This window comes from Solea solea, chromosome 10, assembly GCF_958295425.1.
Source record: "Solea solea chromosome 10, fSolSol10.1, whole genome shotgun sequence".
Classification (NCBI taxonomy): Eukaryota; Metazoa; Chordata; class Actinopteri; order Pleuronectiformes; family Soleidae; genus Solea; species Solea solea.
Genome location: NC_081143.1, coordinates 26,340,586 through 26,362,257, shown reverse-complemented (window position 1 = coordinate 26,362,257; position 21,672 = coordinate 26,340,586). Strand labels below are relative to the sequence as shown.

Here is a 21,672-nt window from a genome sequence, read left to right as displayed (position 1 = left end):
TTGGTCCGCAGCAGGCATCCGTAGAGGCGCCTCAAAAAGCATGGCCGCGTCCCTGAGCTAACGTGAGTGAGTGAGTAAAGTGGGAACTTTCTGCGTCGCAGCGTCGAGGAGACTCACTCTCTCATTCTGTGACTACCTGAATTACACTCGGGAAAATTATATAAACTATACTCTAATAGGAGCGTCCGACAGGGGGAGAAATTAAAGGTAACGTATCCTAATCTCAGCTAGCAAATATGCTAACTAATATTGCAGATGATTTAGGGGAGTTTTTCCCCCCTGAAGTCTGATTTAATTTAGTCATTAATACATCCAATAATACTTTTCCTTACATTGCCATGGCTGCCACACATACGCATTGTTATTATTGAAAAATAGCAAAAAAAAGGAGTACATTTGAGCTTTAGTTTTAAACATAGGGTATCGCAGGGGAACTCACATGGCTCACTTTAATGACAGCATCGTTATAATGAATAAATTAATACTTTACAAGACAAGTGGACAAAGATTATTTTCATGACATCTGTATCACTGAGTTAGTTCATTAGTTTTGTCGTCCATAAATGCAGGAAGTTTCGTTAATTATTATTATGAAGAAGTCCTGTTATTGTCCTTAAACCAAAGTTATTCACTTCATTGTCATTAAGGAGCAAATAAACAGATTTTTTATGTAAAACTCTCTCCGGCTGATGACTATTTTCCAAAGTAGTTGCTATTGTGTGTGTGTGCTGAAATATTCTACTCAAGTAAAAGTACCACTATTTTGATAACATTCTACTTAAGTCCAAGTAAAAGTGCTGGTCTAAAACTGTACTCAGTTAAAGTAAAAAAGTAGCTTGTTTTAAAATGTAGTTACTTTACTTAGTTACTTTAATAGCAAGGTTGGGGTTCTTTCTTGTGACATGAAAAAAGGACAAGGGGACAAATTGGCTGACTGTTGGCCCCAAATATAGCCCAATACATTACCGTAATACCAGAACTCTCCGGATGCCACTGCTGCACTGATTTTAAAGTCCACCAGCTTTTCTATCATTCCCAAATGTGTTTTTAACAACGCAAAAGAGAGAAAAACTTCAGTATACCAGCTTTAATAGCAATTTACCCTAAACCATATTATACTATAATGGTCTTGTGTCATTAAGCACTGTGTATTATCATAAATAAATAATATATAGCTCTGTGAATGTGGTGTCCACTTCACTATTCCACATACTTAACAGTTTCCTTCTTCCTGTTTTCCTCCCCCACCCCTGAATAGATAATACGTACATATTAGGGTTTTTTGTTGAGATTCTATCAAGGTTCTTTAATACCATTACTGCATTTTATCTGTATTTTACCAGGCACCGTCCCTACATGTTGGTGCGAACAGCTCGGCTGGTGCCCCTCATCACCTCCAGTCACCTGTATTTCTCTCACACCTCCTTTGTCAGACAGATATTTCAGTGGAAACTACGCGGCACTGCTTGTACTGCTGCTGCTTTCAGCAGGAAATTGAAAACTATGGAGCCTGTGAAAGACTCTCAGGAGACGGCGGTCCCCGTTACCGACACCTCACCTACGTCTACTGGACCCTTAGCTGAGGATTTGAGTCCAGCTACGTCGGACACGCCATCGGACGAGAAGACGACGACGCTGCCTCCTGTGGGTCTTTTACCGGGGGAGACAGTGGTCAAGGAGGGGAAGGCGGCCATCTTGTTTCCCAGTGCAAATGAGGTGTTTTACAACCCAGTGCAGGAGTTTAATAGAGATCTGACGTAAGTACACCGATGGTGGTGGCGAAAACTGTTCCATTATCAGAATAAACGGGAACTTTCCAGTTGTTATAATCATAATTATCTTATGTATCACTAAAGTTACACTCACCAGCAACTGTGCGACGCTTGAATGGCAACTTCCAGTTACATGTTAGCAAGTCCCTAAAGAAGTACCTACAAAAACATTTGTTCCTCACTAAAATGAGGTAGAGAGTCATTTTTAAGTGCGTTTTAGAGCTGCCGTAGGCCTGCTTTGATTCTCATTCTGATAGGTCGAGATAAATTGCATGAAATGATTCCTTTCTCTTTTCCTCCCCAGATGTGCGGTGATCACAGAGTTTGCCAGAGATTTCATGGCTCAGCGCGGGGTGAAGGTGGTGGTGCCCGGAGAGAAAGACAGAGTGGTGGTGTCTCTGACGGAGGAAACAAACGAGGCCGACGCACAGGTGGAGGAGAAGAACGGAGCAGAGGAGCCGTCTGTTACGGCAACAGTGGGGGAGAAATGTGACGTACGTGGGACTGATATTGTTACATTTTTTCAGATATTGGGTTTTTTGTGTGATTAATTTATTTCTAATCGAGGCCCGAGTATAGACGAGTGTTTTCTTTTTCTTCGTCTTCATCTTTTTCTGATATTTATACCCCCCTCACCCATTTTAAATAGGGACAAACCGCTTGGTCTGCCATGCACAGATCAAAGGGAGATGAAATTCCATACTACAGTATCCACGGCAACCCAGCTGGGGGGCCTGGTCAGCGCTACTTCAAAACTGAAATTCTGTATTTGTCCACACCACTTAAGTTTGTTCCATCACTCCCTTGGTTTCAGCGTGGTCTTCATGTCCTGGAGGGTCTGGCAGCATCTGGTCTGCGCTCTGTGCGCTTTGCTCTGGAAGTCCCGGGCCTAAATAGCGTCACTGCCAACGACTTCTCCACCAAGGCCGCGGCCCTGATCGCTCGTAATGCCCAGTACAACGGAGTCAGCCACCTGCTCCAGGCCAGCTGCAGGGATGCCAGGTGTGATGACTCGGCAAGCTCTGCCACTGTTATTTATCTGCTTCACTGATTTTTGTATTGTGTTTGCTTCTCCTTCCCTTGTATTCTGTCTTCTCATTGTCATTCATCTCCACGCTTCACCTCTGACCTCCTTGTTCCTCTTATCTCCTTCCGTCCTCTTTCTGTCATGCCTCTCTATACTTTCTTCTCCTCCTTTCTGCCTCAAATTAATCTGCTCGTTTTATCCTTAAACGATTAACTGTTAACTCTAAATCCCAATTTTGCTTTCCCCCACAGTATGCTGATGTACGAAATGCGAGGGAAGAAGGATCGCTACGATGTCATCGATCTGGATCCCTACGGTAGCCCCTCCTGTTTTCTGGACGCTGCCGTACAGGCCGTCAGTGAAGGAGGTAACTAGTTCAGTCCACCAATCGTCTGTTTATCAATCAGTCCATCAGGTGCAGGAGCAGAATTCGTAATTAACTGTGGACACGTCTAATTTTTGGGATATTGAAATTCAATCCCAGCACCAAAGTCCATAGAGAAAAATCATTGATTTTACAAGACATCACACAGGAGTTTTTCTATCCACTGCTTTAATTCCTTTGTTTGAATTTACCCAAGTAACACAAACTTACCAAACGAAGAAGCAGTCGACCAGCAGCTCCTGTGTCCCTGCATGCAAAAAAACCCACACATTTTCTTAATGATGATGAAACAGACATGTAGATTTAGGCACAAGTAGATGTTTTTGCTAGATGGCTAAAATCTGTTTTTCCTTGCCTCCCTGCTTGTGCTTACTTACCCAATGTTTTCATACCAAGCATAAATATTTGCAACTGAAAGCCCGTTGTGCACTAATACAATTTATCTCTTATGCTACTGGCTGCTGATTGTTTGCTGCTAGGTATTGTTTTTTTGTTTAATGTGCACTCCGCTATAAATCACAACCAGGTTCTTCCTTAGTGTCTGAAATGATATCAGCAGTTTCCTTCCAGTCTCCACCTATTTGCCATTTCCATTATGAAACTTAAACCTGAGCACAAGTCGAAAACTGTTTGCTCCTTGCAATCAGCAACACCTGAGTGTAATGACGGGTGACCTCAAAATAACCCAGCATGACCCTGGGCTGGTGTCAGAATTTAAATACAACCCCCTAGTGGTTGGAGGGAAAACTCACGAATGAAAATGAGACATGGCTCCTACAATTAAGTTTGTGGTCAGAGTGGTGTATATCTTTGATAATAACAGAGGTTTTGAAGTGTCTTCCTTGTCTCTGGAGATGAGAAGGATAGGTGTATTTAATTATTCCCTATAAACATAGGGTATGTGTACATATAGTATAATAGATAATAATATAATACATACTGCTTTTAAACTTGACCAACAAGAGTAATGACAGCTTTGCACATCAGCGTAGGCTGCGGCTGTCAGTTTTTATCCAAAATTCAGATCTCTATTTGAACTTGGGTGGGAAGGTTAGTTCCAACTTGAACCTTAAAAAAACATTAGAGGTCAAAATACAGGTGCAATCACAGACAAGCAACTGTTGTGGGGGGGAGAAATATCTGAATATATATTCGATAGAAAAAAGGACGGCCCTAGTGTAGTGTTTGTTAACTCACTTGCCACTGGTTTAAGAGGGAGAGGGGTTTAAAAAGGCCCTATGTGTCATTACAACATGCATTATGCTTCAAAAAAACTGAACCCCTCCTTGAATATATAACACTTGAATATAAATGACTGTAAATGTCTTTTGTTTCGTTGATTCTTTTTTAGGAGTCTTGGAAAATAAGTCTGCTTTAGAGTCACAAAATGTCCTGATATGAAAAAGTTGTTCTTTGTTCTCTTTGCTCACTCTCTCTCTCTCTGACTCTGTCTGTTAGGCCTGTTGTGTGTAACATGTACAGACATGGCCGTCATGGCTGGAAACAGTGGAGAGACCTGCTACAGCAAGTACGGCTCCATCTCCATCAAAGCTAAATACTGTCATGAGATGGTGAGTGCACAGACACACAAACAGACATGTACAAATGAGTTATAACAAAGTAAAAAACATAGATGATCATCTACCGTCAATCCACTATAAACCAATCGATGGCCTGTCTTTTCATGTTGATGAATCAGTTACTTTCTCACCGCGTCTCCAAACCTTTTGTGAAAGGTTCATGGATCGGGGAGACTCACTTTGCTTACCAGCAACTCTTGCAAGACTGGCTATGCTCTTGAAACTTGACACTTACGAGTTGAAATAATTTGTCTGAAGCCCTAAAAAGCTGCAGTGGGCAACTTTGAAACTAGTCCCTGCAAAGTGAATACAGAGGTTCTTCTTTTCACATGTATGTGATAGAAAATAGTGACTGAAAACATTAAAAAAAACAAGTGTGGAGTAAAGACTAAAAACTGTCCCTCCAGTCTTCTGTTGAGGTTTTTTTTAAGTGTCTTAAAAATGTGGCTCAGTGACGCGCCACAGCCACAGTTTGGCATAATTGCTGTAACAATAATTATTTAAAATTCCTTAAGATGAGGAAATGAAGAGAAGAACAGACTCTTGCTGTGACCACTGATGGCGCTGTGGGTGTGAAACTTCTCTACAAGTGATTTGATACCAGAGGGTTTACGTTAATATCATGTACAAACATTCACAGACATTTGTCCCCACTAAAGCGAGTACTGTAGGTCAGTCTGTGTTTAAAACATCATTAAACAATTGATTTTTTTTAAATACTTCGCAAATTTATTGGAAGTACAACGGCGACATAGCACGAGTAAAGCAAGGCGGCTATAAACAATCAATGCCGAGAAGCACCTACAAAACGTTTCGCATGTTTCTAATTCGACTGCTAAAAATAAAAAAACAGTTTGATGGGATGAACAGTTATTGCAACTGGGTGGTGGAGAGGTGGGGGTGGAGGTTGGTGAGAGAGCACCCAGGAACGCTGGCAGTGTTTTTGTAATTACTCAGTTACTCATAGGGCTGACAGAAGTTCCACACTGGAGCTTGAAGACATTATGAAATGAGAAAACAATTGTCTCTGAATTGTTGGACAAGCTTTGCGAAGTTAATACATTGCAATATTGGGCTAAGAAGAGAGATTGTGCTTCTTTCTGGGTCTTTTTTTAAACTGCCAAAGTCAAAGGCAGCACAGCGTGGTGTGTGTCAGACAGACTTCACTTTATATTTACAGTTTCCACACTTAATGTGTGTGCAGCTAGAATGCCTTTTACTTTCAAAAAAAAAAGGAACATTATGTGCCGTGTGTGTGACATAGGCAGCAGATATAGGCGCTGAAACTGTGAAGATTATTTCCACTAGCAGACTCATGGTAAAAATAGGCGAGAGGCCTCGGGGTGGGCAGTGTGCGTGAACGAGAAGAGATGCACCGCACATGCACGTGGTGTGAAACAGATTCACACCCTGAATGAAAAATGTATAAAAAAAAAAGTATCTTGCAGCACATGCACAGACATGTTTCCCATGTGTACGCCTTAATCCTGTGTTCATGTGTACAAAGCACAAACCATGACCTCATGGATTCTGGCCTAAGGTTAACAAACTGTGTGTGTGTGTGTGTGTGTGTGTGTGTGTGTGTGTGTGTGTGTGTGTGTGTGTATGTGAGAGATGACATTTATGATGAACAATGCTGAGCGAGTCTGAGCAGCTGAATCAATCTCTCCAGGTGATAATGTTATGAATTGATTCATTGTTTGCCATGTGTAGGGAGGGATGGGCATTTCTTACAAAAAAATTTAATATTTGAATATTCTAAACACCTGTGCAGGGTTCAGTGTGGGGAGCAACTAATGAGATGCATTCACAGACCCTGGTAAATTTCATCACTACTGCAAGGTCTCTAGTGTGTTAATCTTAGAGGAGCAGCTTCAAGATGCATTCAAGAAATCTTGGCAACAGTGGAGAGAAAAAACAACTCACTTTTAACATCTCTGATAGAACCGGAATAAGAGCCTCGATTGGTTGGGGTAGGAGAGAGAGGAGGGGGAAGGGAAGGGGGTTGGTTATTAAGGGGGAGGTGGGTGAAAATCAACATTAATGACAATTACCATGATCACTGTCATCCTCCTCATCTCGTCCATGGTGTGACATCATCTTGCCCCAAACGCCATCTGGGATTGGTTCCAGCTCCTCATGTGACCCTCAGAGTAAGCAGTAGACGAAGGGTGGATGAGAATAATATCAACGTTAGCAGTAATGTGTCGCTACTCAACCCTGAATAAATGCTTGCTGCTGCTGCCACCTTGTGATTATAGATGCAGCACAAATTAGGTCGTCACTGGAGTAGAAAGATTATTATTTTTTTTTTTTTAAGGCATGGAAATTTTTTGTTATGCTTTTAATACATTAAGAATAGTCACAATAATCAAATACTCATGCCCAGTGTGTGTGTATGCACAAAGCTGGCTACTTTATATTTGAAAACAACCTAAATATTCTTAACATAACCTAATCAAAATAAAGCTAGAGCTTTTATGACCAAATCCAACCCTACCTTGGTCAGTCACTATCAATAATACATGATTAAAATGTATCAGATATTTTAACCCCGTTAATAAACTTCAAGAAAACTACATGATGCGTTTCCTTTCAGTGCCGTTAAGCAAATAACAGGGACCATTCACATGTAGCATAAAAAGGGGGGTGAAAAATGAATGGATTAAGCCACAGGTTGTTGTTTTTTTAACCAAAATGGCGGTGTGGTTGTGCCTCTCTGCTGAGATGACGTCCCTACAGCCTCACTGCGTTAACACACAACAAAAAAACAAAAACAAAACAAAGACGATGGATTATCAGCGTAGCACTGACTGATTCGGGAGCTTCAACTAGATCATGAAGTTTTAGAGATCATGTCAAATGACAAATACCCGTCTAATGTCTGTGGCGAGAGTATAAAAAGATGTGCGGAAAGGGCTTGTGGCATCGTATGCAATGAGTAATCAGCATGTCGCAAAGTATGTGTGTCACAACAGTTTAGTTTGCGCATAAGGGTTACGGGGGGGCGAGTGGGTGTTTCGGGGGGAGTTGGAACTAATTGCAGCTAACATGGTGTAAAAGGGTGGCTGGGTGCACCCTGGACAGATCACCAATCCATTGCAGGGACAAACAAACATGAGACGAACAACCATTCACACACACCTACGGTCAATTAACCAATTAACCTCTGCATGTTTTTGGACTGTGGGTGGAAACCGGCGAACCCAGAGAAAACCCATGTGCACATGGGGAGAACATGCAAACTCCATACATGAAAGGCCCAGTCTGTTGCAATCGTGCTAATCACTACTGTGTCTCCATTTAAAATAATATATCTGTGCACGCAAAAGACACAGCATGTGAACAGCCTCTTTGGAGAGATGATCTGCCTTCGCTGTTGATACAAAGTGCCTTCCTTCTATTTTTGCGGTGGTGATGATGAATGTTGTCATTCCCTAATCGTCCGCCATTTCTGCCATTTTCCCAATGCAGTGAAGTGTGTCGGCTGGAGTTTAGGTTTCAGAGGCATCAATTTTTCTCTGAATCTGTTCCCGTTGCACTCGTTGCAAACTTTTCCACCTCCCTCACGCACGAAACGTATATTTCATGTCTTCAATTATCCGTGACACACGCGCTGATGAAATCCATTCTCAGATCCTCAATGCCTCGTCTTATCTCAACGTTGGAATTGTCTCCCGCTCCGCCGATGCTCCTTCCTGAAGTCGTATCACAAGTCTTAGCTGACCTATATTTTGCAAAAACATTCTCATGTCCCTAATGTCGTCTTCACTTCTTCCCAATTGCACGTAATACTCCAATACCACAATCTGCCGATTGGTCAGCTGATTCGCCGGTGGCATAGTTCCTCTCGGTGAAATATACCAACATGGACCTGCAAGTCAGACGTTGGTTAGCGCTCATGGAATTAAAAACTGTAAATTTAGTTGACATAAAAGCAGTATTTGGAAAACTGGAAAAGTAATAAAAAAAAAATAATTACAATTTCTACCGTTGTGTGGTCCATCTCCCTGATTCATGTTAACTTCTCGGGCAAACTGCCGTTGTCTGTTGTAGCAGAGAGTGAGGAGCTTCTCTTCTTCGCCACTCTCTTATGGCTGAGCGATAGTTGAGTTGAACAGCTGGTGGCACTTATGTAATGTTATATTAGTTACACTTAACCATCACTTAACTTTTGGGGCTTCCTCTGGTGGTGTTTAATGGAGAGAGCAGCAGGTAGTTCTTCTTCTTCTGTGGGTTTAATGGCAGCTTGATGCCATGATGTTGCATTACTGTCGTCATAGTTGTCTTTGTCCTTTTATCTCTTGTGATGTCATAAGACCCACTGTCACGTGTGATGTCATCATAAGAGTGAGTTGATCCTAGTTGACGTTGCCTGATTGAGTGATCTCTTCCGCCTTCATGGTTGCCTTAGCGGATCATCTGCCTCCATCTTGACTTATTCATGTTCTCCTTCACAACATCCATGAACCTTCTCTAGGGTCTTCTTCTTTTCCTCCTGCCCAGCAGCTCCTTCAACATCCTTCGTCCAATATAATCACAATCGCTCCTCGGCTCATGACCAAACCGTCTCAACGTTATTTCCAAACTGTTCATCCTGGTCACGCCCAATGAAAAGCTCAGCATCTTCACGTCCTGCTCCACGGTCTCCAAGCCCACACATCATTACGGGCCTTACTACCGTCTTGTAGACCTTCCCTTTCACTTTTGCTGCTATCAACAAAAAAAACAAACAAAAAAAACTTAAACTTTTGTAGCCATTATGCATTTTCACACCAAACATCTATAGTAACTGGCCTCTGGGGGTATTTTATCCCCTACATATGTAGACAAACAGATATGCTAGGCACTGAAAGGGTTAATGATGACTTGGAGGCTGTTCACTTGTTAATCTTTGTCAAGTTGCTTCCTTGCAATCTGTGACACTGAAAATAAATACAAGTAAAATGAGTGTAGTAATAGTTAATCGTTGCCCACTACAACAACGGAAACAGACAGCTGTACTTGCATGGGAAAAACACATGAATCTATAAATCAATCTTCACAAATATAAAATAAAACAACGTAGCATTCGTCAGTGCTTACCTGTAAGCGATGCAACATAAACTTACGAGCAAAAGCTCTCCAAGGCTCAACATCAGCGGATGCGATGAAGTGAACAAAGAATGCTGTGGAGCACATTGTCATGCAAACAACAAAAACAAACCTAACTCATACCCTAACCATGTGATCGCAGATTACCAATGGAAAACAATAGCTGTAGAGACGGCATCTTTCAAAATACTCATTAGACGGCACTGTAGTGCTTTTCAGTGTAACGTTACACGCCCGCATGGTATGGAACGCATTATTCATTTCTTAATACAGTCCAACAAACTCAAAGCAAAGGTAAAGGGAGACTACTTCAGTCAATGGCCTGAGGAAGGTCTGAACAGACCCACTTTTGGCGATTTCAGCTAACCCAAGGGGAGTGGTGGTGCTGAGAGCCATGGGCCTCAGGGTTCTTCTTCACCGGAGTATAAATGAGTAGCACCAGGTCTCCTTTCTTGACTTTTGGATGCACATGGGATGCAAGTGCTGGATGTGTCTCGTTCATCGTTCGCAAACGCTCGGGTGAACGAACGGAACGGAATCACTTACTGAAACGATTTGTTCATCTCGCAGTTCAGCCAAGCTGAGCTCTGTTGCGACTCGAGTGAGGCAGCGGGCAGGGGGCGGGGCCATCGGTGACCGCTGTGAGCGAGCGAACGCGAGTCGTTCCCTGCTAAAGTCACTCTCCGTATTGGCATAATGGGAATGTTCTGTTGTCTTCCGCTTATCAGGGTCCGGGTCTTGGGGGGGCAGCAGCCTTAGCAAGGAAGCCCAGACCGTCTTCTCCCAGCTCCACTTCTGCCAACTCCTTTTTAAAATAACTGATTCTAATGATTCAGTACATCGACAATAACTGCTTTGTCCGTCACTAGTGTGCGTTTGTGTCGTGTTTTAAGACGACAAGTTATGACGACCCCGCCCATGTCGAGGAGGTACTATGAAGTAATGGAAAACACAGAGTTGAGTAGAGTTGTGTGTCTCACACACAAGTTAGCTGAATTTCTTTTGTACACAAACACCGCACGTCCGAGTAAAAGCATAAAAGCTCTAACATTATCAGTTTCCCCAAATCTCATTATTGCTTTTGTTTTTTTTTGCTAACAAGGCTTTAATTGTGAAATATACCCAGGGCTTCAAGTTGAAGAATCCTGGTGTTTAGTTGAGTACAAGGGAATATTTGAACGTATGTTACGGTATTTTCAAAGTTGAAACCTGTCTAAAACGGAGCAGAAGCTCCACAGCTGAACAACAATATCCCCGGTTTCTCGTCTTAACACCTCGATGGCTTCCCACACGCCGCCGTTCCTGGCTCTGTCACAGCCTTCGCTCGCGGTGCTCTTGTTGCTGGTGGAATCGGCGCATGGAACGCAGCTGTCTTAGATCTTGCAAAAACCTCCTCATCTGCCTAACCTCCTGGTCGTTGCAGCCCAATCGCACGTAGTATTCCAGTGAAGCAATCTGCCGATCGGTCAGTTGATTCGCCGGCGGCAGATACCCGTTTGGGAAAATGTACCAACATGGACCTGCAAATCAGATCTTGTGGTTAACATTTACATAAACTGTTAAACACTTTGACATTAGTATTTGGGAGAAACTATCATAATAATAATAAGGCAAATAATAATTACAGTTTCTTCCGTTGTGTGGTCCATCTCCCTTTGGATCCATTACAGACAAAGCTGCTGCTGCTGCTTCACTTCCACCACAAACTCAGGGGTGGATGTGAAGTAGTTCCTGGTGTTTTACGGCAGTTGGAAACCGTAATATCGATTTTCTGGCTCGCCTATCTTCTGCCTGTAGTTTCGACATTACGGCCTTTGTCCTTTGATCTCTTGTGATGTCATGTTTGTTATTTATTTAAGAACAGTATTCGTTCAACCGTGTTGGGGGGGGGGGGGGCTTAAGCGATTGGTAGAGGTTTTGGAAACGCCAACGTCTGCCTCTCCCTGTAAAGAATGGGGTCCTACATCCGGCCAGGATTCGGTTCAGACATTGGGTCTGCGTGTCTTCGTTAAGATGCGGTAATCGAAAACGTCCCGGCCCGACAAACTCGTGTTTTTGAAATGTGGAGAGACATTTGTACGTGAAGTTCACATTAAGCAGGTTTTCTCAAGCATGAACCACACTATATAAAAACATCTATCTATCGATCTAAAAACTTTTTACATGATGTTATCTTTATTTTCTGGATCAAATAGGGTCCAGATTAAATTTATTTGGGTGGAGAAGGAACAAAAATGGCTCTTTTAATACTAAACGACTCCTGGACAAGAGACGTTATGTGTTTTCAGTAACTTTGTCCCACTGTAGTGAACACAGTATCTCACTTATCGACCCTGGCTTTAATCTAACGCAAAGTTCTAACTGTATTTCAGGTTATTAAATTACAGATACGAAACACGGGGTCATGAATATGCACATTAACATGTTCCTGTTGCACACACACTGGCTGAACCTTGTGTAATGTGTGTGTGTGTGTGTGTGTGTGTAGGCTCTTCGAATCATCCTCCACAGTTTGGACCAGAGAGCAGGAGTTTACCAGCGATACATTCAGCCCCTGCTGTCGGTCAGCGTTGACTTCTACATTCGAGTCTTTGTTCGAGTCTTCACGGGACAGGTTAAAGTTAAAAACTCAGCCAGGTATGCGCACACGCACAGGGATAAATAAGGCTGCATTGATTGTTCAGTGGTTGAACTGTTGTGATCCTGTGCTGCAGTAAACAGGCTCTGGTCTACAACTGCGTCGGCTGCGGCTCTTTCCACTTGCAGAGAATGGGCAAGAGAACGGTCAATGGGAAACAGTAAGACGTCACACACCCGTACAACTGATGTTTCACTGATGTTCTGCAACTTTAAATAAAGCCCTCACACTCAGAGGAGTGGGCTTGGATTCATTCAAACTTGAAGAATCTACATTTGCTTTAACTGACGATCGTATGCTTGTTTTTTTGTGTTTCTGTTTTCTGCCACTCTGCTGCTAACTGACCGGAGATTTTCTCGTGAAATAATTTAATGTCATTTCAGTATGAAGTATTCTGCTGCCACTGGACCTCCAGTGGGACCAGAGTGTGACCACTGTGGACAGAGACATCAGGTCACTAACACACACACACACACACACACACGGTCTTCTCGGGACACTGCACTGACTTTTCATTCCTTAGGACGGCCGAGACAATTATGCAAAATCAGGAAATGCACTTAAAAACAGGCTGACGTGAGCTGGGTAGTTCTGTGCAAACGCACTCCACGAGGAGCTAAAGCCTCTCCTGTGTCCTCTCTGTAGATGGGCGGTCCCGTGTGGGCGGAGCCTATCCACGACACCGCGTTCGTCCAAAAGGTTCTGTCCGCTGTGTCGGGGAACCCGTCTCGATTTGGAACGTCCAAACGCATCGAGGGCATTCTGAGCATGGTGACAGAGGTACGTGCATTCACACGCGAGCCGTCTGACGTCTCCAGCTGCCACTTCCTGTCCGCACGTCTGACACACTACTATTATTATAAATAATATTATTATTATTATCATCATTATTATTTTTGTTATTATGTTTCAGGAGCTGGAAGATGTTCCTCTTTATTACACTGTGGAAAGTCTGAGCAGCACGATACACTGCACCACTCCGCCCCTGCTCCAGTTCAGGTAAACGCACACACACACGCACACATCGGCGGTGTCGTGAAAACCTTTTGTTACAAATACAAATACACAAAGACACGGGTTCAAGTGAACTCTGAACCCTCTCCGTTATGCTCTGTCCACACAGAGACAGAACAAAAAGTTCTCAATCCTTTTCTGTGTCGTTTTTAGAATAGTTTCCTGTAAACGTGCTACTATTTTCCAGGAAATATCTACAAAAAAACGAGATGTCAGGCTTGTAAGTGCCGCTGTGACACACACACACACACACACACTTTCCCTCCCTGTCTCTGCAGGTCTGCCCTTCTTCACGCCGGTCACAGAGTCTCCCTCTCCCACGCCTGTAAGAACGCCATCAAGACGGACGCTCCTCCCGCCGTCCTCTGGGACATCATGCGATGTTGGGTAAATAAACAAACAAACAGGATTCTGAACTGAACTCCAGCTCCCAGAATTCACCCCCAAAAAATATCGGTTCTCGCCACAGGAGAAGGCGAATCCTGTGAAGAGGGAGAAACTGTCGGAGACGAGCCCGGCCTTTAAGATCCTCTCCACCGAGTCCAAGTGAGACCACGGCAGTAACTGTAATCCCCCCAAAATAACACGTTTACGTACAAAACACTTGTTTCTCACAAACACATCTGTGCGTTCCGCAGACTCGAAGCCTGTTTCACCGTCAGGGAGGACGCCAACCCACAGTCCCGCAAACGGCACCTGACCCGGTTCCAGGAGAATCCTCAGGCGTTCTGGGGACCCAAAGCTCGCGCAAGATCCAAGTTAGTAACAAACAAACACACGCACGCATGCATGCGGACCCTCAGGAAGCTGTTACTGACCCGTACACCCCGCGACTCCGCAAGATTAGGCCTGTTGCCTAATGGTGCTGATGTACATTAATGAACAAAAAAAACCCAAAACATACTGATCCTAATGTCCTTACTCTTATTCTGTTCTCTCCTCCTCCTCCTCCTCCTCCAGTGGTGGCGGCATCGCTACAAACTTGCAGGACAAGAGGAAGAAGCTCCAGAACAAGCGGAAGAACCAGATCATGGACTCGTCGCAGCTCAAAGACTTTCCCTGCAAGAAGTTCAGACAGGTTAAAAAGCAGTTTATTTCACAGAGATTAAAAATCGAGCTCTGAGAGGTTTCAGATTCTCACGTTGTTGTAGATGAGGACGCCTCACTTCTCCACAGTTCTGCTGATCCCGGTTCATTTAGGAAAACTTGGTTGTTTTTAGATTTTTTTTTACCTTAAAAATCCTGGCGTGTTTTTAGTCTGGATGAATAGTGTTAATGTGACTCGGTCTCTTCTGTCAAAGTAAAGGCAGAAACTCGAGGTCCTGATTCTTTGTTTCACGAATGTTTCCTCAAATTCAAAACTTAGAAAGTAAGAAAACTGGAGGTTGTGTTTTAGTCTGGACAGAAAATCCTGTGGTTTAATTCCCACCAATAGAAAGTGAGACTTTTATTTTGGAAAGTGATCCACAACCAGCTGTGAAAACAAAGCACCAAATCAAAATAACTTTTAAAAACTAGTATTTTCTGTAACTAATGGTCGTGTAATCAGTGTTTTCAGGACTTGGACGACTTTAAAATTCAGAGATCAATATCTAGATTTAAAATAATCCTGTTTTTTGTTTTTTGTCCACAGGGAACGTGCACACAGGGAGAGAAATGCTGCTACTCCCACAACCCGGAGCAGACCAATAATGAGGAGAAAATGGAATAAATGATTCAACCACATTTAGTTTATTTTTAAAAACAAATCATTTAATTCCTCCGGACGGAAGTTGGTTTTGAATGATCCTGGCAGCCTGGATTAAAATGAGGAAGATCCGCCGCTGTCGTTAATCTGTTAATGTACAGAATATTTCTAGTTTTATGCCAAAGTTTTTTGTTTTCTTTAGATTTTAAGTTTTTTTGTTTTTGTTTTTTTGGACTTTTGTTTACACAAACACCAATAAAGTCCTCGCTGTGACTTTAAATGTTATTCTTTGAGTGTTTATGTCCATTTTAAACTTCTTGTGGTCACAATTCATACAAAATACTTTAAACTGGAGTAGGGAACATGTCTTGCATATACATAATGTATCAGGGTTATTGATCATAACCTAAATCATAAGATCTGATTTCTGCACCTCTGGACTCTGTTTCCAGACTTTGACCAATCACCGAGTGAGAGGTCGCCTCCTATTGGTTATTAGTAGTTGCACGTACACGTCCCCTCAATAGAAAGGCAAAAACGGAGCTCAAACACAGAAAATAAAACTCATTTTCTAGCTTTCCTGGTGACTAAAGACCGCAAGGAAATCACGTCTTACTTTCAATCTAAAGAATCAAGGGTAAGGTTTTTCAGTTTTTAACACCAGTTGTAAAATTTCATTTACCCCTTTTTTTAAAATGAAAAATATCTGTAAATGTTCTACAGAAATAAAACCTTCGCAGAATTTTTGCGATATGAACTTTTTACTTAGAGTGGTACAATGCGCCCCCTACAGTTTCGGAGTACGTATTTTTACGACATCGCCGTAAAACATGCCGCGATGAACGTCCAAAATACCGTTATAGCCTCGATCTCGTAGCTACGGAAGCGTATTGTTGCCACACGTACAAAACAAGTGCAGTGATCAGTATTACGTTGTAACGAGAAACTATCATGTTATTTCGAGATAAGACGTTTTCTCATAATAAATTGATACCTAGCACTTTTTGTACGTGTGGCAGTAATACGCTGCCGTAAAGCAATTCTTGTTACTCACGAGACCTCCGGTTGTTGGCCCTGATCAGGCAAAGGCTTGTTTTACCACTAACAGACAGTAGGGGGCAGTGGAGACAGCTGCACTAATCTCCCCCACAACAACACATTTAACCATCACCAAAGCTGTTAAATTGGGGGTAAATAATCCTGCATAATTGTACTTTAACATAGTTAAAAATAAGGTGGAGCATGCGGATCATTCACTGTGGCGAGAAGGGAAAATAAATAAATAAACACTGTAAACAAAGACAGATTTAATCACGAGCTGCTCGAGCGTCAGTATAAAAATTATTTGCAGATATAATCACATGTCGGCAGAGGAATTTACAGAATGTGAAAAAAGATTCTTGTCCATTTTTAAAAGTGTATAAAAGTAAAAAGAAAAAGGCAGCTTCAGCAAATACGTTCAAAATGAGAATCCGAAGAGGCGGAGTCTGTTCAGACATCCATCCTGAGAGATTCAAATGCAATAAAAATATTTGAACCACATTTACCTCTGTACACATGGATGTGTTGTCAGTGTAGAGCAGGGATCTGCAGCCTTTAGGATTAAGAGAGACATTTTTGTCCCTTCTCCATCCAAATAAATGTAACCTGGAGCCACAAAAACCTTTAAAAAAAAAAATCAGGTATAAAGCTTTATATAGATATACTATGTATAAAACTTGTATTTATGAAATCTCAAAAGTAGCAAACCTGCTTAACGTGTACTTCATGTACAAATGTCTCCCTGTTTGGGTTCTGGGACGTTTTCAATGTCACATTTTAGTGGACAAATACTAAACCACTTTCATTTTATCGCCTCAAGTTTACTTTGAAAGAAAGACAATAAAAGATAAACATTTTTTGAAGAGCCACAGATTGCAGAACCCTGGTGTTGAGGAACCAAGTGGAAACCTGAAATGAAATTTGACCCACGAATAAAAATAATCCTTAATGTTATAAATCCACTCCGTGTGAAACTTGCAGCAGCTGACGTCGACTTTAATGTGACACCTGAAGAGGAGCATGGTCTGTGTGTCTGATTAGAGATGCATTCCTCAAATATTGAGGAGTTGACGCTACAATTTTGTCTTTTAAAAAACACTTTTGTACAAACCTGGCAACCGAGTGACACCACCACCACTTTTTTTTTTTTACCTTGATTGCGTCATCGTTCCAGCCTCGGCTACGTCAGGCCACAGCTCAGTGATCTGATTTCATGGCAGGAGAACAAAAAAATCTAAGTTTTCCACAAGAAGAAAATACTTTACATTCTTTTCTTCAGCGTCAAACAGAAAAAAAACCAAACAACAACTCTGAGTCCAATCAAACCCGAGAAGAAGAAGAAGAAGAGGAGGAAGAGGAGGAGGAAGGCCACAGGAAAATCACTGATTCTTTTGTGCCGTCTCAAAGTTCAGCGAGTGCGATCGTCTATCTGACGCTGACTCTGAGCAGGAACGTTCTGATCTCCATCGGCTTCAGCGTCACCTCCCACGTGGAGGAGTGGCCTCTGAACGTCTTCAGCGGTGGAGACGTCTTTTTATCTGGAATAAAAACAAACGTGCAAAAGAATGAGACACATTCTATCTCCCTCCTGCGTCATCATCATCATCATTCAAACCTTCTGGAGTCAGAAGTCAGAGTGCAGGTATACTGGAATGACCTGGCTCGTGTGTGTGTGTGTTTTACCCGTCTGTGGCGTCCACGCCAAACGCGTCATCTCATCTCTCCACTGATTGGCCGACAGGTTCAGCTCAGACACGCCCAGGACGTCCAGAGTGGAAAACAGCTTCTGCACAGACAGAATTAAAGACGTGATCGTGCTTTTTTTGTTACATTCCTTTAGTCATTTTTACTTTAATCAGTTAAATTAACCCTTTAACACCTAAAGCCTCACAAAATGTCCGTCTGGCCTTTTTTTTTGCTTATTTTAACTAGAGCTGAAACAATAATCGATTATTAATCGAGTACTAAATGTATCGTCGACTATTTTGATCATCGATTCATCGGTTTGAAGCTTTTTTTCATGATTAAAACCAGATTTGTGATTGTTTCTGCTTCTTAAATGTGAATATTTTCTTCATTTCTTTGCTCCACGTAACAAAGAAATCATTAAAACTCAATCATTTTGGTTTATGGACACAAACAAGACGTTTGAGAACCTCATCATTTCCACAAATCAACATTTCTTCATGAACCAAACGATTAATCGATTAATTGTTAGTTGCTGCTCTAAACTATAAAAAGGATGAGAAAATGTCAATTTTTCCAGAATAACTTTCAATATCCGGCAGTTATTTACAATTTTACTGCATGTTAAAATAGTGTTTTAACAATTTAAATTGAAGAAAAACTAAAAGTTACACAAACTTCGTCCACAAACACCAGATTTTGCCGGTTAAATTCTAAATGTGAACAGTATACAACACATTTAAAATAACATTTGTTTGAGTTCCTGTCTCCATGAGCAAAAACAGGCCAAAAAATACATTTAAGAGACGACGTACAGACGTTTTCCTGCGTGTCATCTGCGACACGCTTGGTGTAAAAGGGTTTAAGAAGCATTTATATAGAATTCTTTCATCTTTTAAGTTAAAAAAAAAGAAGTTTAAATTAGATTTAGGACTTTCTGGAGACGTCCCGTCATTCGTAATAATAATAATAATAATAATAATAATAATAATAATAATAATAATAATAATAATGGTAATAATCCTGTTGTCTGACCTGCAGGTTGACGGTGACTGGCTGTGAGTTGACTTTGCTCTCCTGACTCTGGAACTGATGCTCCAGCCTCAGCAGGACTGTGTCTGGGTCCCACTGCGTCAGTGTCAGGAGGTGGACAGCAGGGGGCAGTGCAGCCTGGAGACCTGAGAACTTAGACACACACACACACAGGCACTTTTTAAAAATGTGTTTTTTAATGTGGAGCCAAAGACGATAAACTTTAACCTTAAAAACAAAACACAAATGACTTTTAAATGACGATTCAAATTCTCTCGTCTGAACCCTGTGAGCATAAAACACACTAAACCGTCTCCAATATTCTCTATAATGACTCGTCAGAGAACAATGGGTCTGTATAATTACAGGCTCAGGACAAACGGAGCGTTAAATAAACAGCGGTGACAGAAATAGGTTTTAACCTGGAGTTTATTCAGGAGAAAATAAGACGCGACAACAGTACAGTAGTTTTTAAATAATATTTTTTTATAGGAGGAGAGAAGAGTTGTAGGGATGTCCCGATACAACTTTTTCACTTCTGATATGATACCGATATTGCAGCCTTGAGTATTGGCCGATACTGATACCGATATCGATCCGATATGATATCAGCACGAATCATGACGCACTTTAATGACTTATTTTGTAGTGTGGAATGTTAGAATAGGCTTGATCAAGTGATGTTACTTAAACGGAGAACACTAGTCAGCAACAGTTAGTATGAGGAAAACTGACCCATTTATTATTAACCAATGGGTTACATACATTTTAACCTTCAACCTTCTCATTTATGGAGTTTCTGGTAGTGGATGACTTCATGACAGCTTTGTAGTCTAATGTTCTTGTTTTGTTTTGTTCACTGATCACAATATGTAATAAGGGAACACTTGTATGTGGGATATCATTGATGTCCACCTGTTCATGTACATGCTTATAAAATGAAAAAAAAGGAAGAAAAAACCAGCAGTATACCACTAACATCTGCATATTTTTTCATTTCTGATGTTTTATGTTTTGTGTCTTTGTATATTTAACTGAAAAAAGACGATAAAAACATTTGTCAACTCTATTACGCCGTTAATAACGCGTTAAACTGACATCACTCTTTTTTTTTTTTCATTTTACTACCAGACTACAGACACACACATAAAAAGCACCAGATATAACAAGCTAAAACCTGTTTTTTTTCCTGTCGAGGAGGCATCAATAATCTTATTTCAACCCAAGGAAGAACCCTTTACAGGAATCACATTAACCTTAACTCCCGATTACCTTAACTTAACTTGACTGAGTGAACTGTAAAGTTTCTCACCTCCAGTCGAGTGTTCGGGCTCGGGTCTCCGTGAGTGAACGTCAGCAGCGGCTGCAGTACCACCTCCTGCGCCAGGGGGCGGTGTGTGTCGGCGGCGGCGGGCGGGCGGTCGAGGGAGAGCAGCAGGCGGCCGCGGACCACCAGCCCCTCGGGGAAGATTCTGGAAGACTCGTTGAGCGGCTCGCCGACGCCGCGCACGTCGTCGTACAACAGGCGGCGGTGGAGCTGAGGGGGGAGGAGCCAGGGGGGGATTCAGTGCACGTGTGTGTGTCTGTGTGTGTCTGTGTGTGTCTGTGTGTGTCTTTGGAGAAGCAGGTTAACATGCAAATTTGTGTCCCACCATGATTTCCAGGGAGCCGTTGTGGATGCTTCCTCCTCCCTGCGAGCGGTCGGTCACCACGGTGAGCTGATCCACGTCGTCCTGGACAACCAAAAAAAACAGAATAGAATAGAACTTTGGCTTCGGCTCACCAACATAAAAACATAAAACCTTAAAAAGGAGACGCACAGCGAGGTAATAAACACAGCACATGATCATAACACTAGAAATAGAAATAAGAGACACTATAAAAGAGGGACACGGAATTAAGACTAAAATCCACACATAAACCGAGACAATTGAGTCACATTTAGTATAAAAAGAGACATGTTGTCCCCTCGCCACCCATAAAAAATGAAGATAAGATCACATAATAAAGTTTTCTGTACAAATATACTTTATATAAAAGAATGATTAGTTTGTTACATTTATACAAAAAGGAAAACTGTTGACATTTTCATTGCTTTGAAAGAAAACATAGAATTATGTCGACCTGGTTCTTCCATGGTTTGTGGAAAATGAAATAAATAAAGCAATATTTGGATTTCATGCAGTTCACGCTTGAGAAATTGGATTGTATGAGTAAGTGTGTGGATCCAAAGACGGACTACTAGTTAAAAAGTTTTGCCAGGTTTGGGTTAGTTTTCAGTAACACATTTGACCTAACGCACAAAATATTCACTTTTATTTGTCGTCTTGATCTCTAAATAAAAAGGTGTTCACTTTGAAATAGAAAAAGGTTTTTCAAAGCTACAAGGAGCCACAGCAGAGGGGCCGGGGAGCCACATGTCTTTAACCTAAACCCTAATTCTAACCCTAAAAACCAGGTCTGAATCCTCAAAAAGCCTGTTCAAGTTGCCTTAAATAGGCATGTGTACACGTGTAAACACACACAGACACACACAGACCTTGATGAATGCACGGGAGTTGATGGGGTAGTAGTTTCCAGCGATGGGCTCTGTCTGCTTCAGGTTCCATGTGGGTCTAAAGTCTTTCCTGTGGGGAAACAAGAAACATTGTTTTTAATGTAAAACTGTTCATAATGGAACTGGAGTCTGACTGTTTGACCTTTGAACTTTTTAGAG

At 41.9% G+C, this 21,672-nt stretch overlaps 2 protein-coding genes across 5 annotated transcripts in view; one reads left to right on the top strand and one right to left on the bottom strand.

Moving 5' to 3' along the window:
• trmt1 (tRNA methyltransferase 1) lies at positions 1-15,482 on the top strand. Of its 4 annotated transcripts, none has more exons than XM_058640330.1 (16): positions 1-62; positions 1,438-1,757; positions 2,077-2,266; positions 2,587-2,774; positions 3,051-3,166; positions 4,643-4,755; positions 12,347-12,495; positions 12,573-12,656; positions 12,880-12,949; positions 13,142-13,276; positions 13,410-13,495; positions 13,789-13,897; positions 13,980-14,056; positions 14,149-14,268; positions 14,471-14,588; positions 15,144-15,482. In XM_058640330.1, exons 2-16 carry the CDS (start codon positions 1,504-1,506, stop codon positions 15,219-15,221), a joined length of 1,887 nt encoding a protein of 628 aa, XP_058496313.1. In that variant the 5' UTR covers positions 1-62; positions 1,438-1,503; the 3' UTR covers positions 15,222-15,482. The 4 variants fall into 4 exon arrangements, with proteins under 4 accessions (XP_058496313.1, XP_058496312.1, XP_058496310.1 ...); XM_058640329.1 differs by lacking the exon at positions 1-62 and adding an exon at positions 71-207; XM_058640327.1 differs by lacking the exon at positions 1-62 and adding an exon at positions 71-207 and having other exon boundaries at positions 1,434-1,757.
• A 1,007-nt stretch (positions 15,483-16,489) lies between these two features.
• man2b1 (mannosidase, alpha, class 2B, member 1) overlaps positions 16,490-21,672 on the bottom strand; it is a 16,376-nt gene continuing 11,193 nt past the window's right edge. The window contains 6 exon segments of the mRNA XM_058640325.1: positions 16,490-17,776; positions 17,922-18,024; positions 18,960-19,109; positions 20,269-20,493; positions 20,609-20,689; positions 21,496-21,583. Of these exon segments, the coding sequence (XP_058496308.1) occupies positions 17,664-17,776; positions 17,922-18,024; positions 18,960-19,109; positions 20,269-20,493; positions 20,609-20,689; positions 21,496-21,583 (760 nt within the window). The 3' untranslated portion in view covers positions 16,490-17,663.

Bases quoted from the DNA above. Each gene is read 5' to 3' on its own strand.
- trmt1 (XM_058640326.1), top strand. From the start codon at position 1,357: ATGTTGGTGCGAACAGCTCGGCTGGTGCCCCTCATCACCTCCAGTCAC. The intron at 14,057-14,148 runs GTGAGACCACGG...TGCGTTCCGCAG, and splicing joins ATCCTCTCCACCGAGTCCAA to ACTCGAAGCCTGTTTCACCG. The intron at 14,589-15,143 runs GTTAAAAAGCAG...TTTTGTCCACAG, and splicing joins CCTGCAAGAAGTTCAGACAG to GGAACGTGCACACAGGGAGA.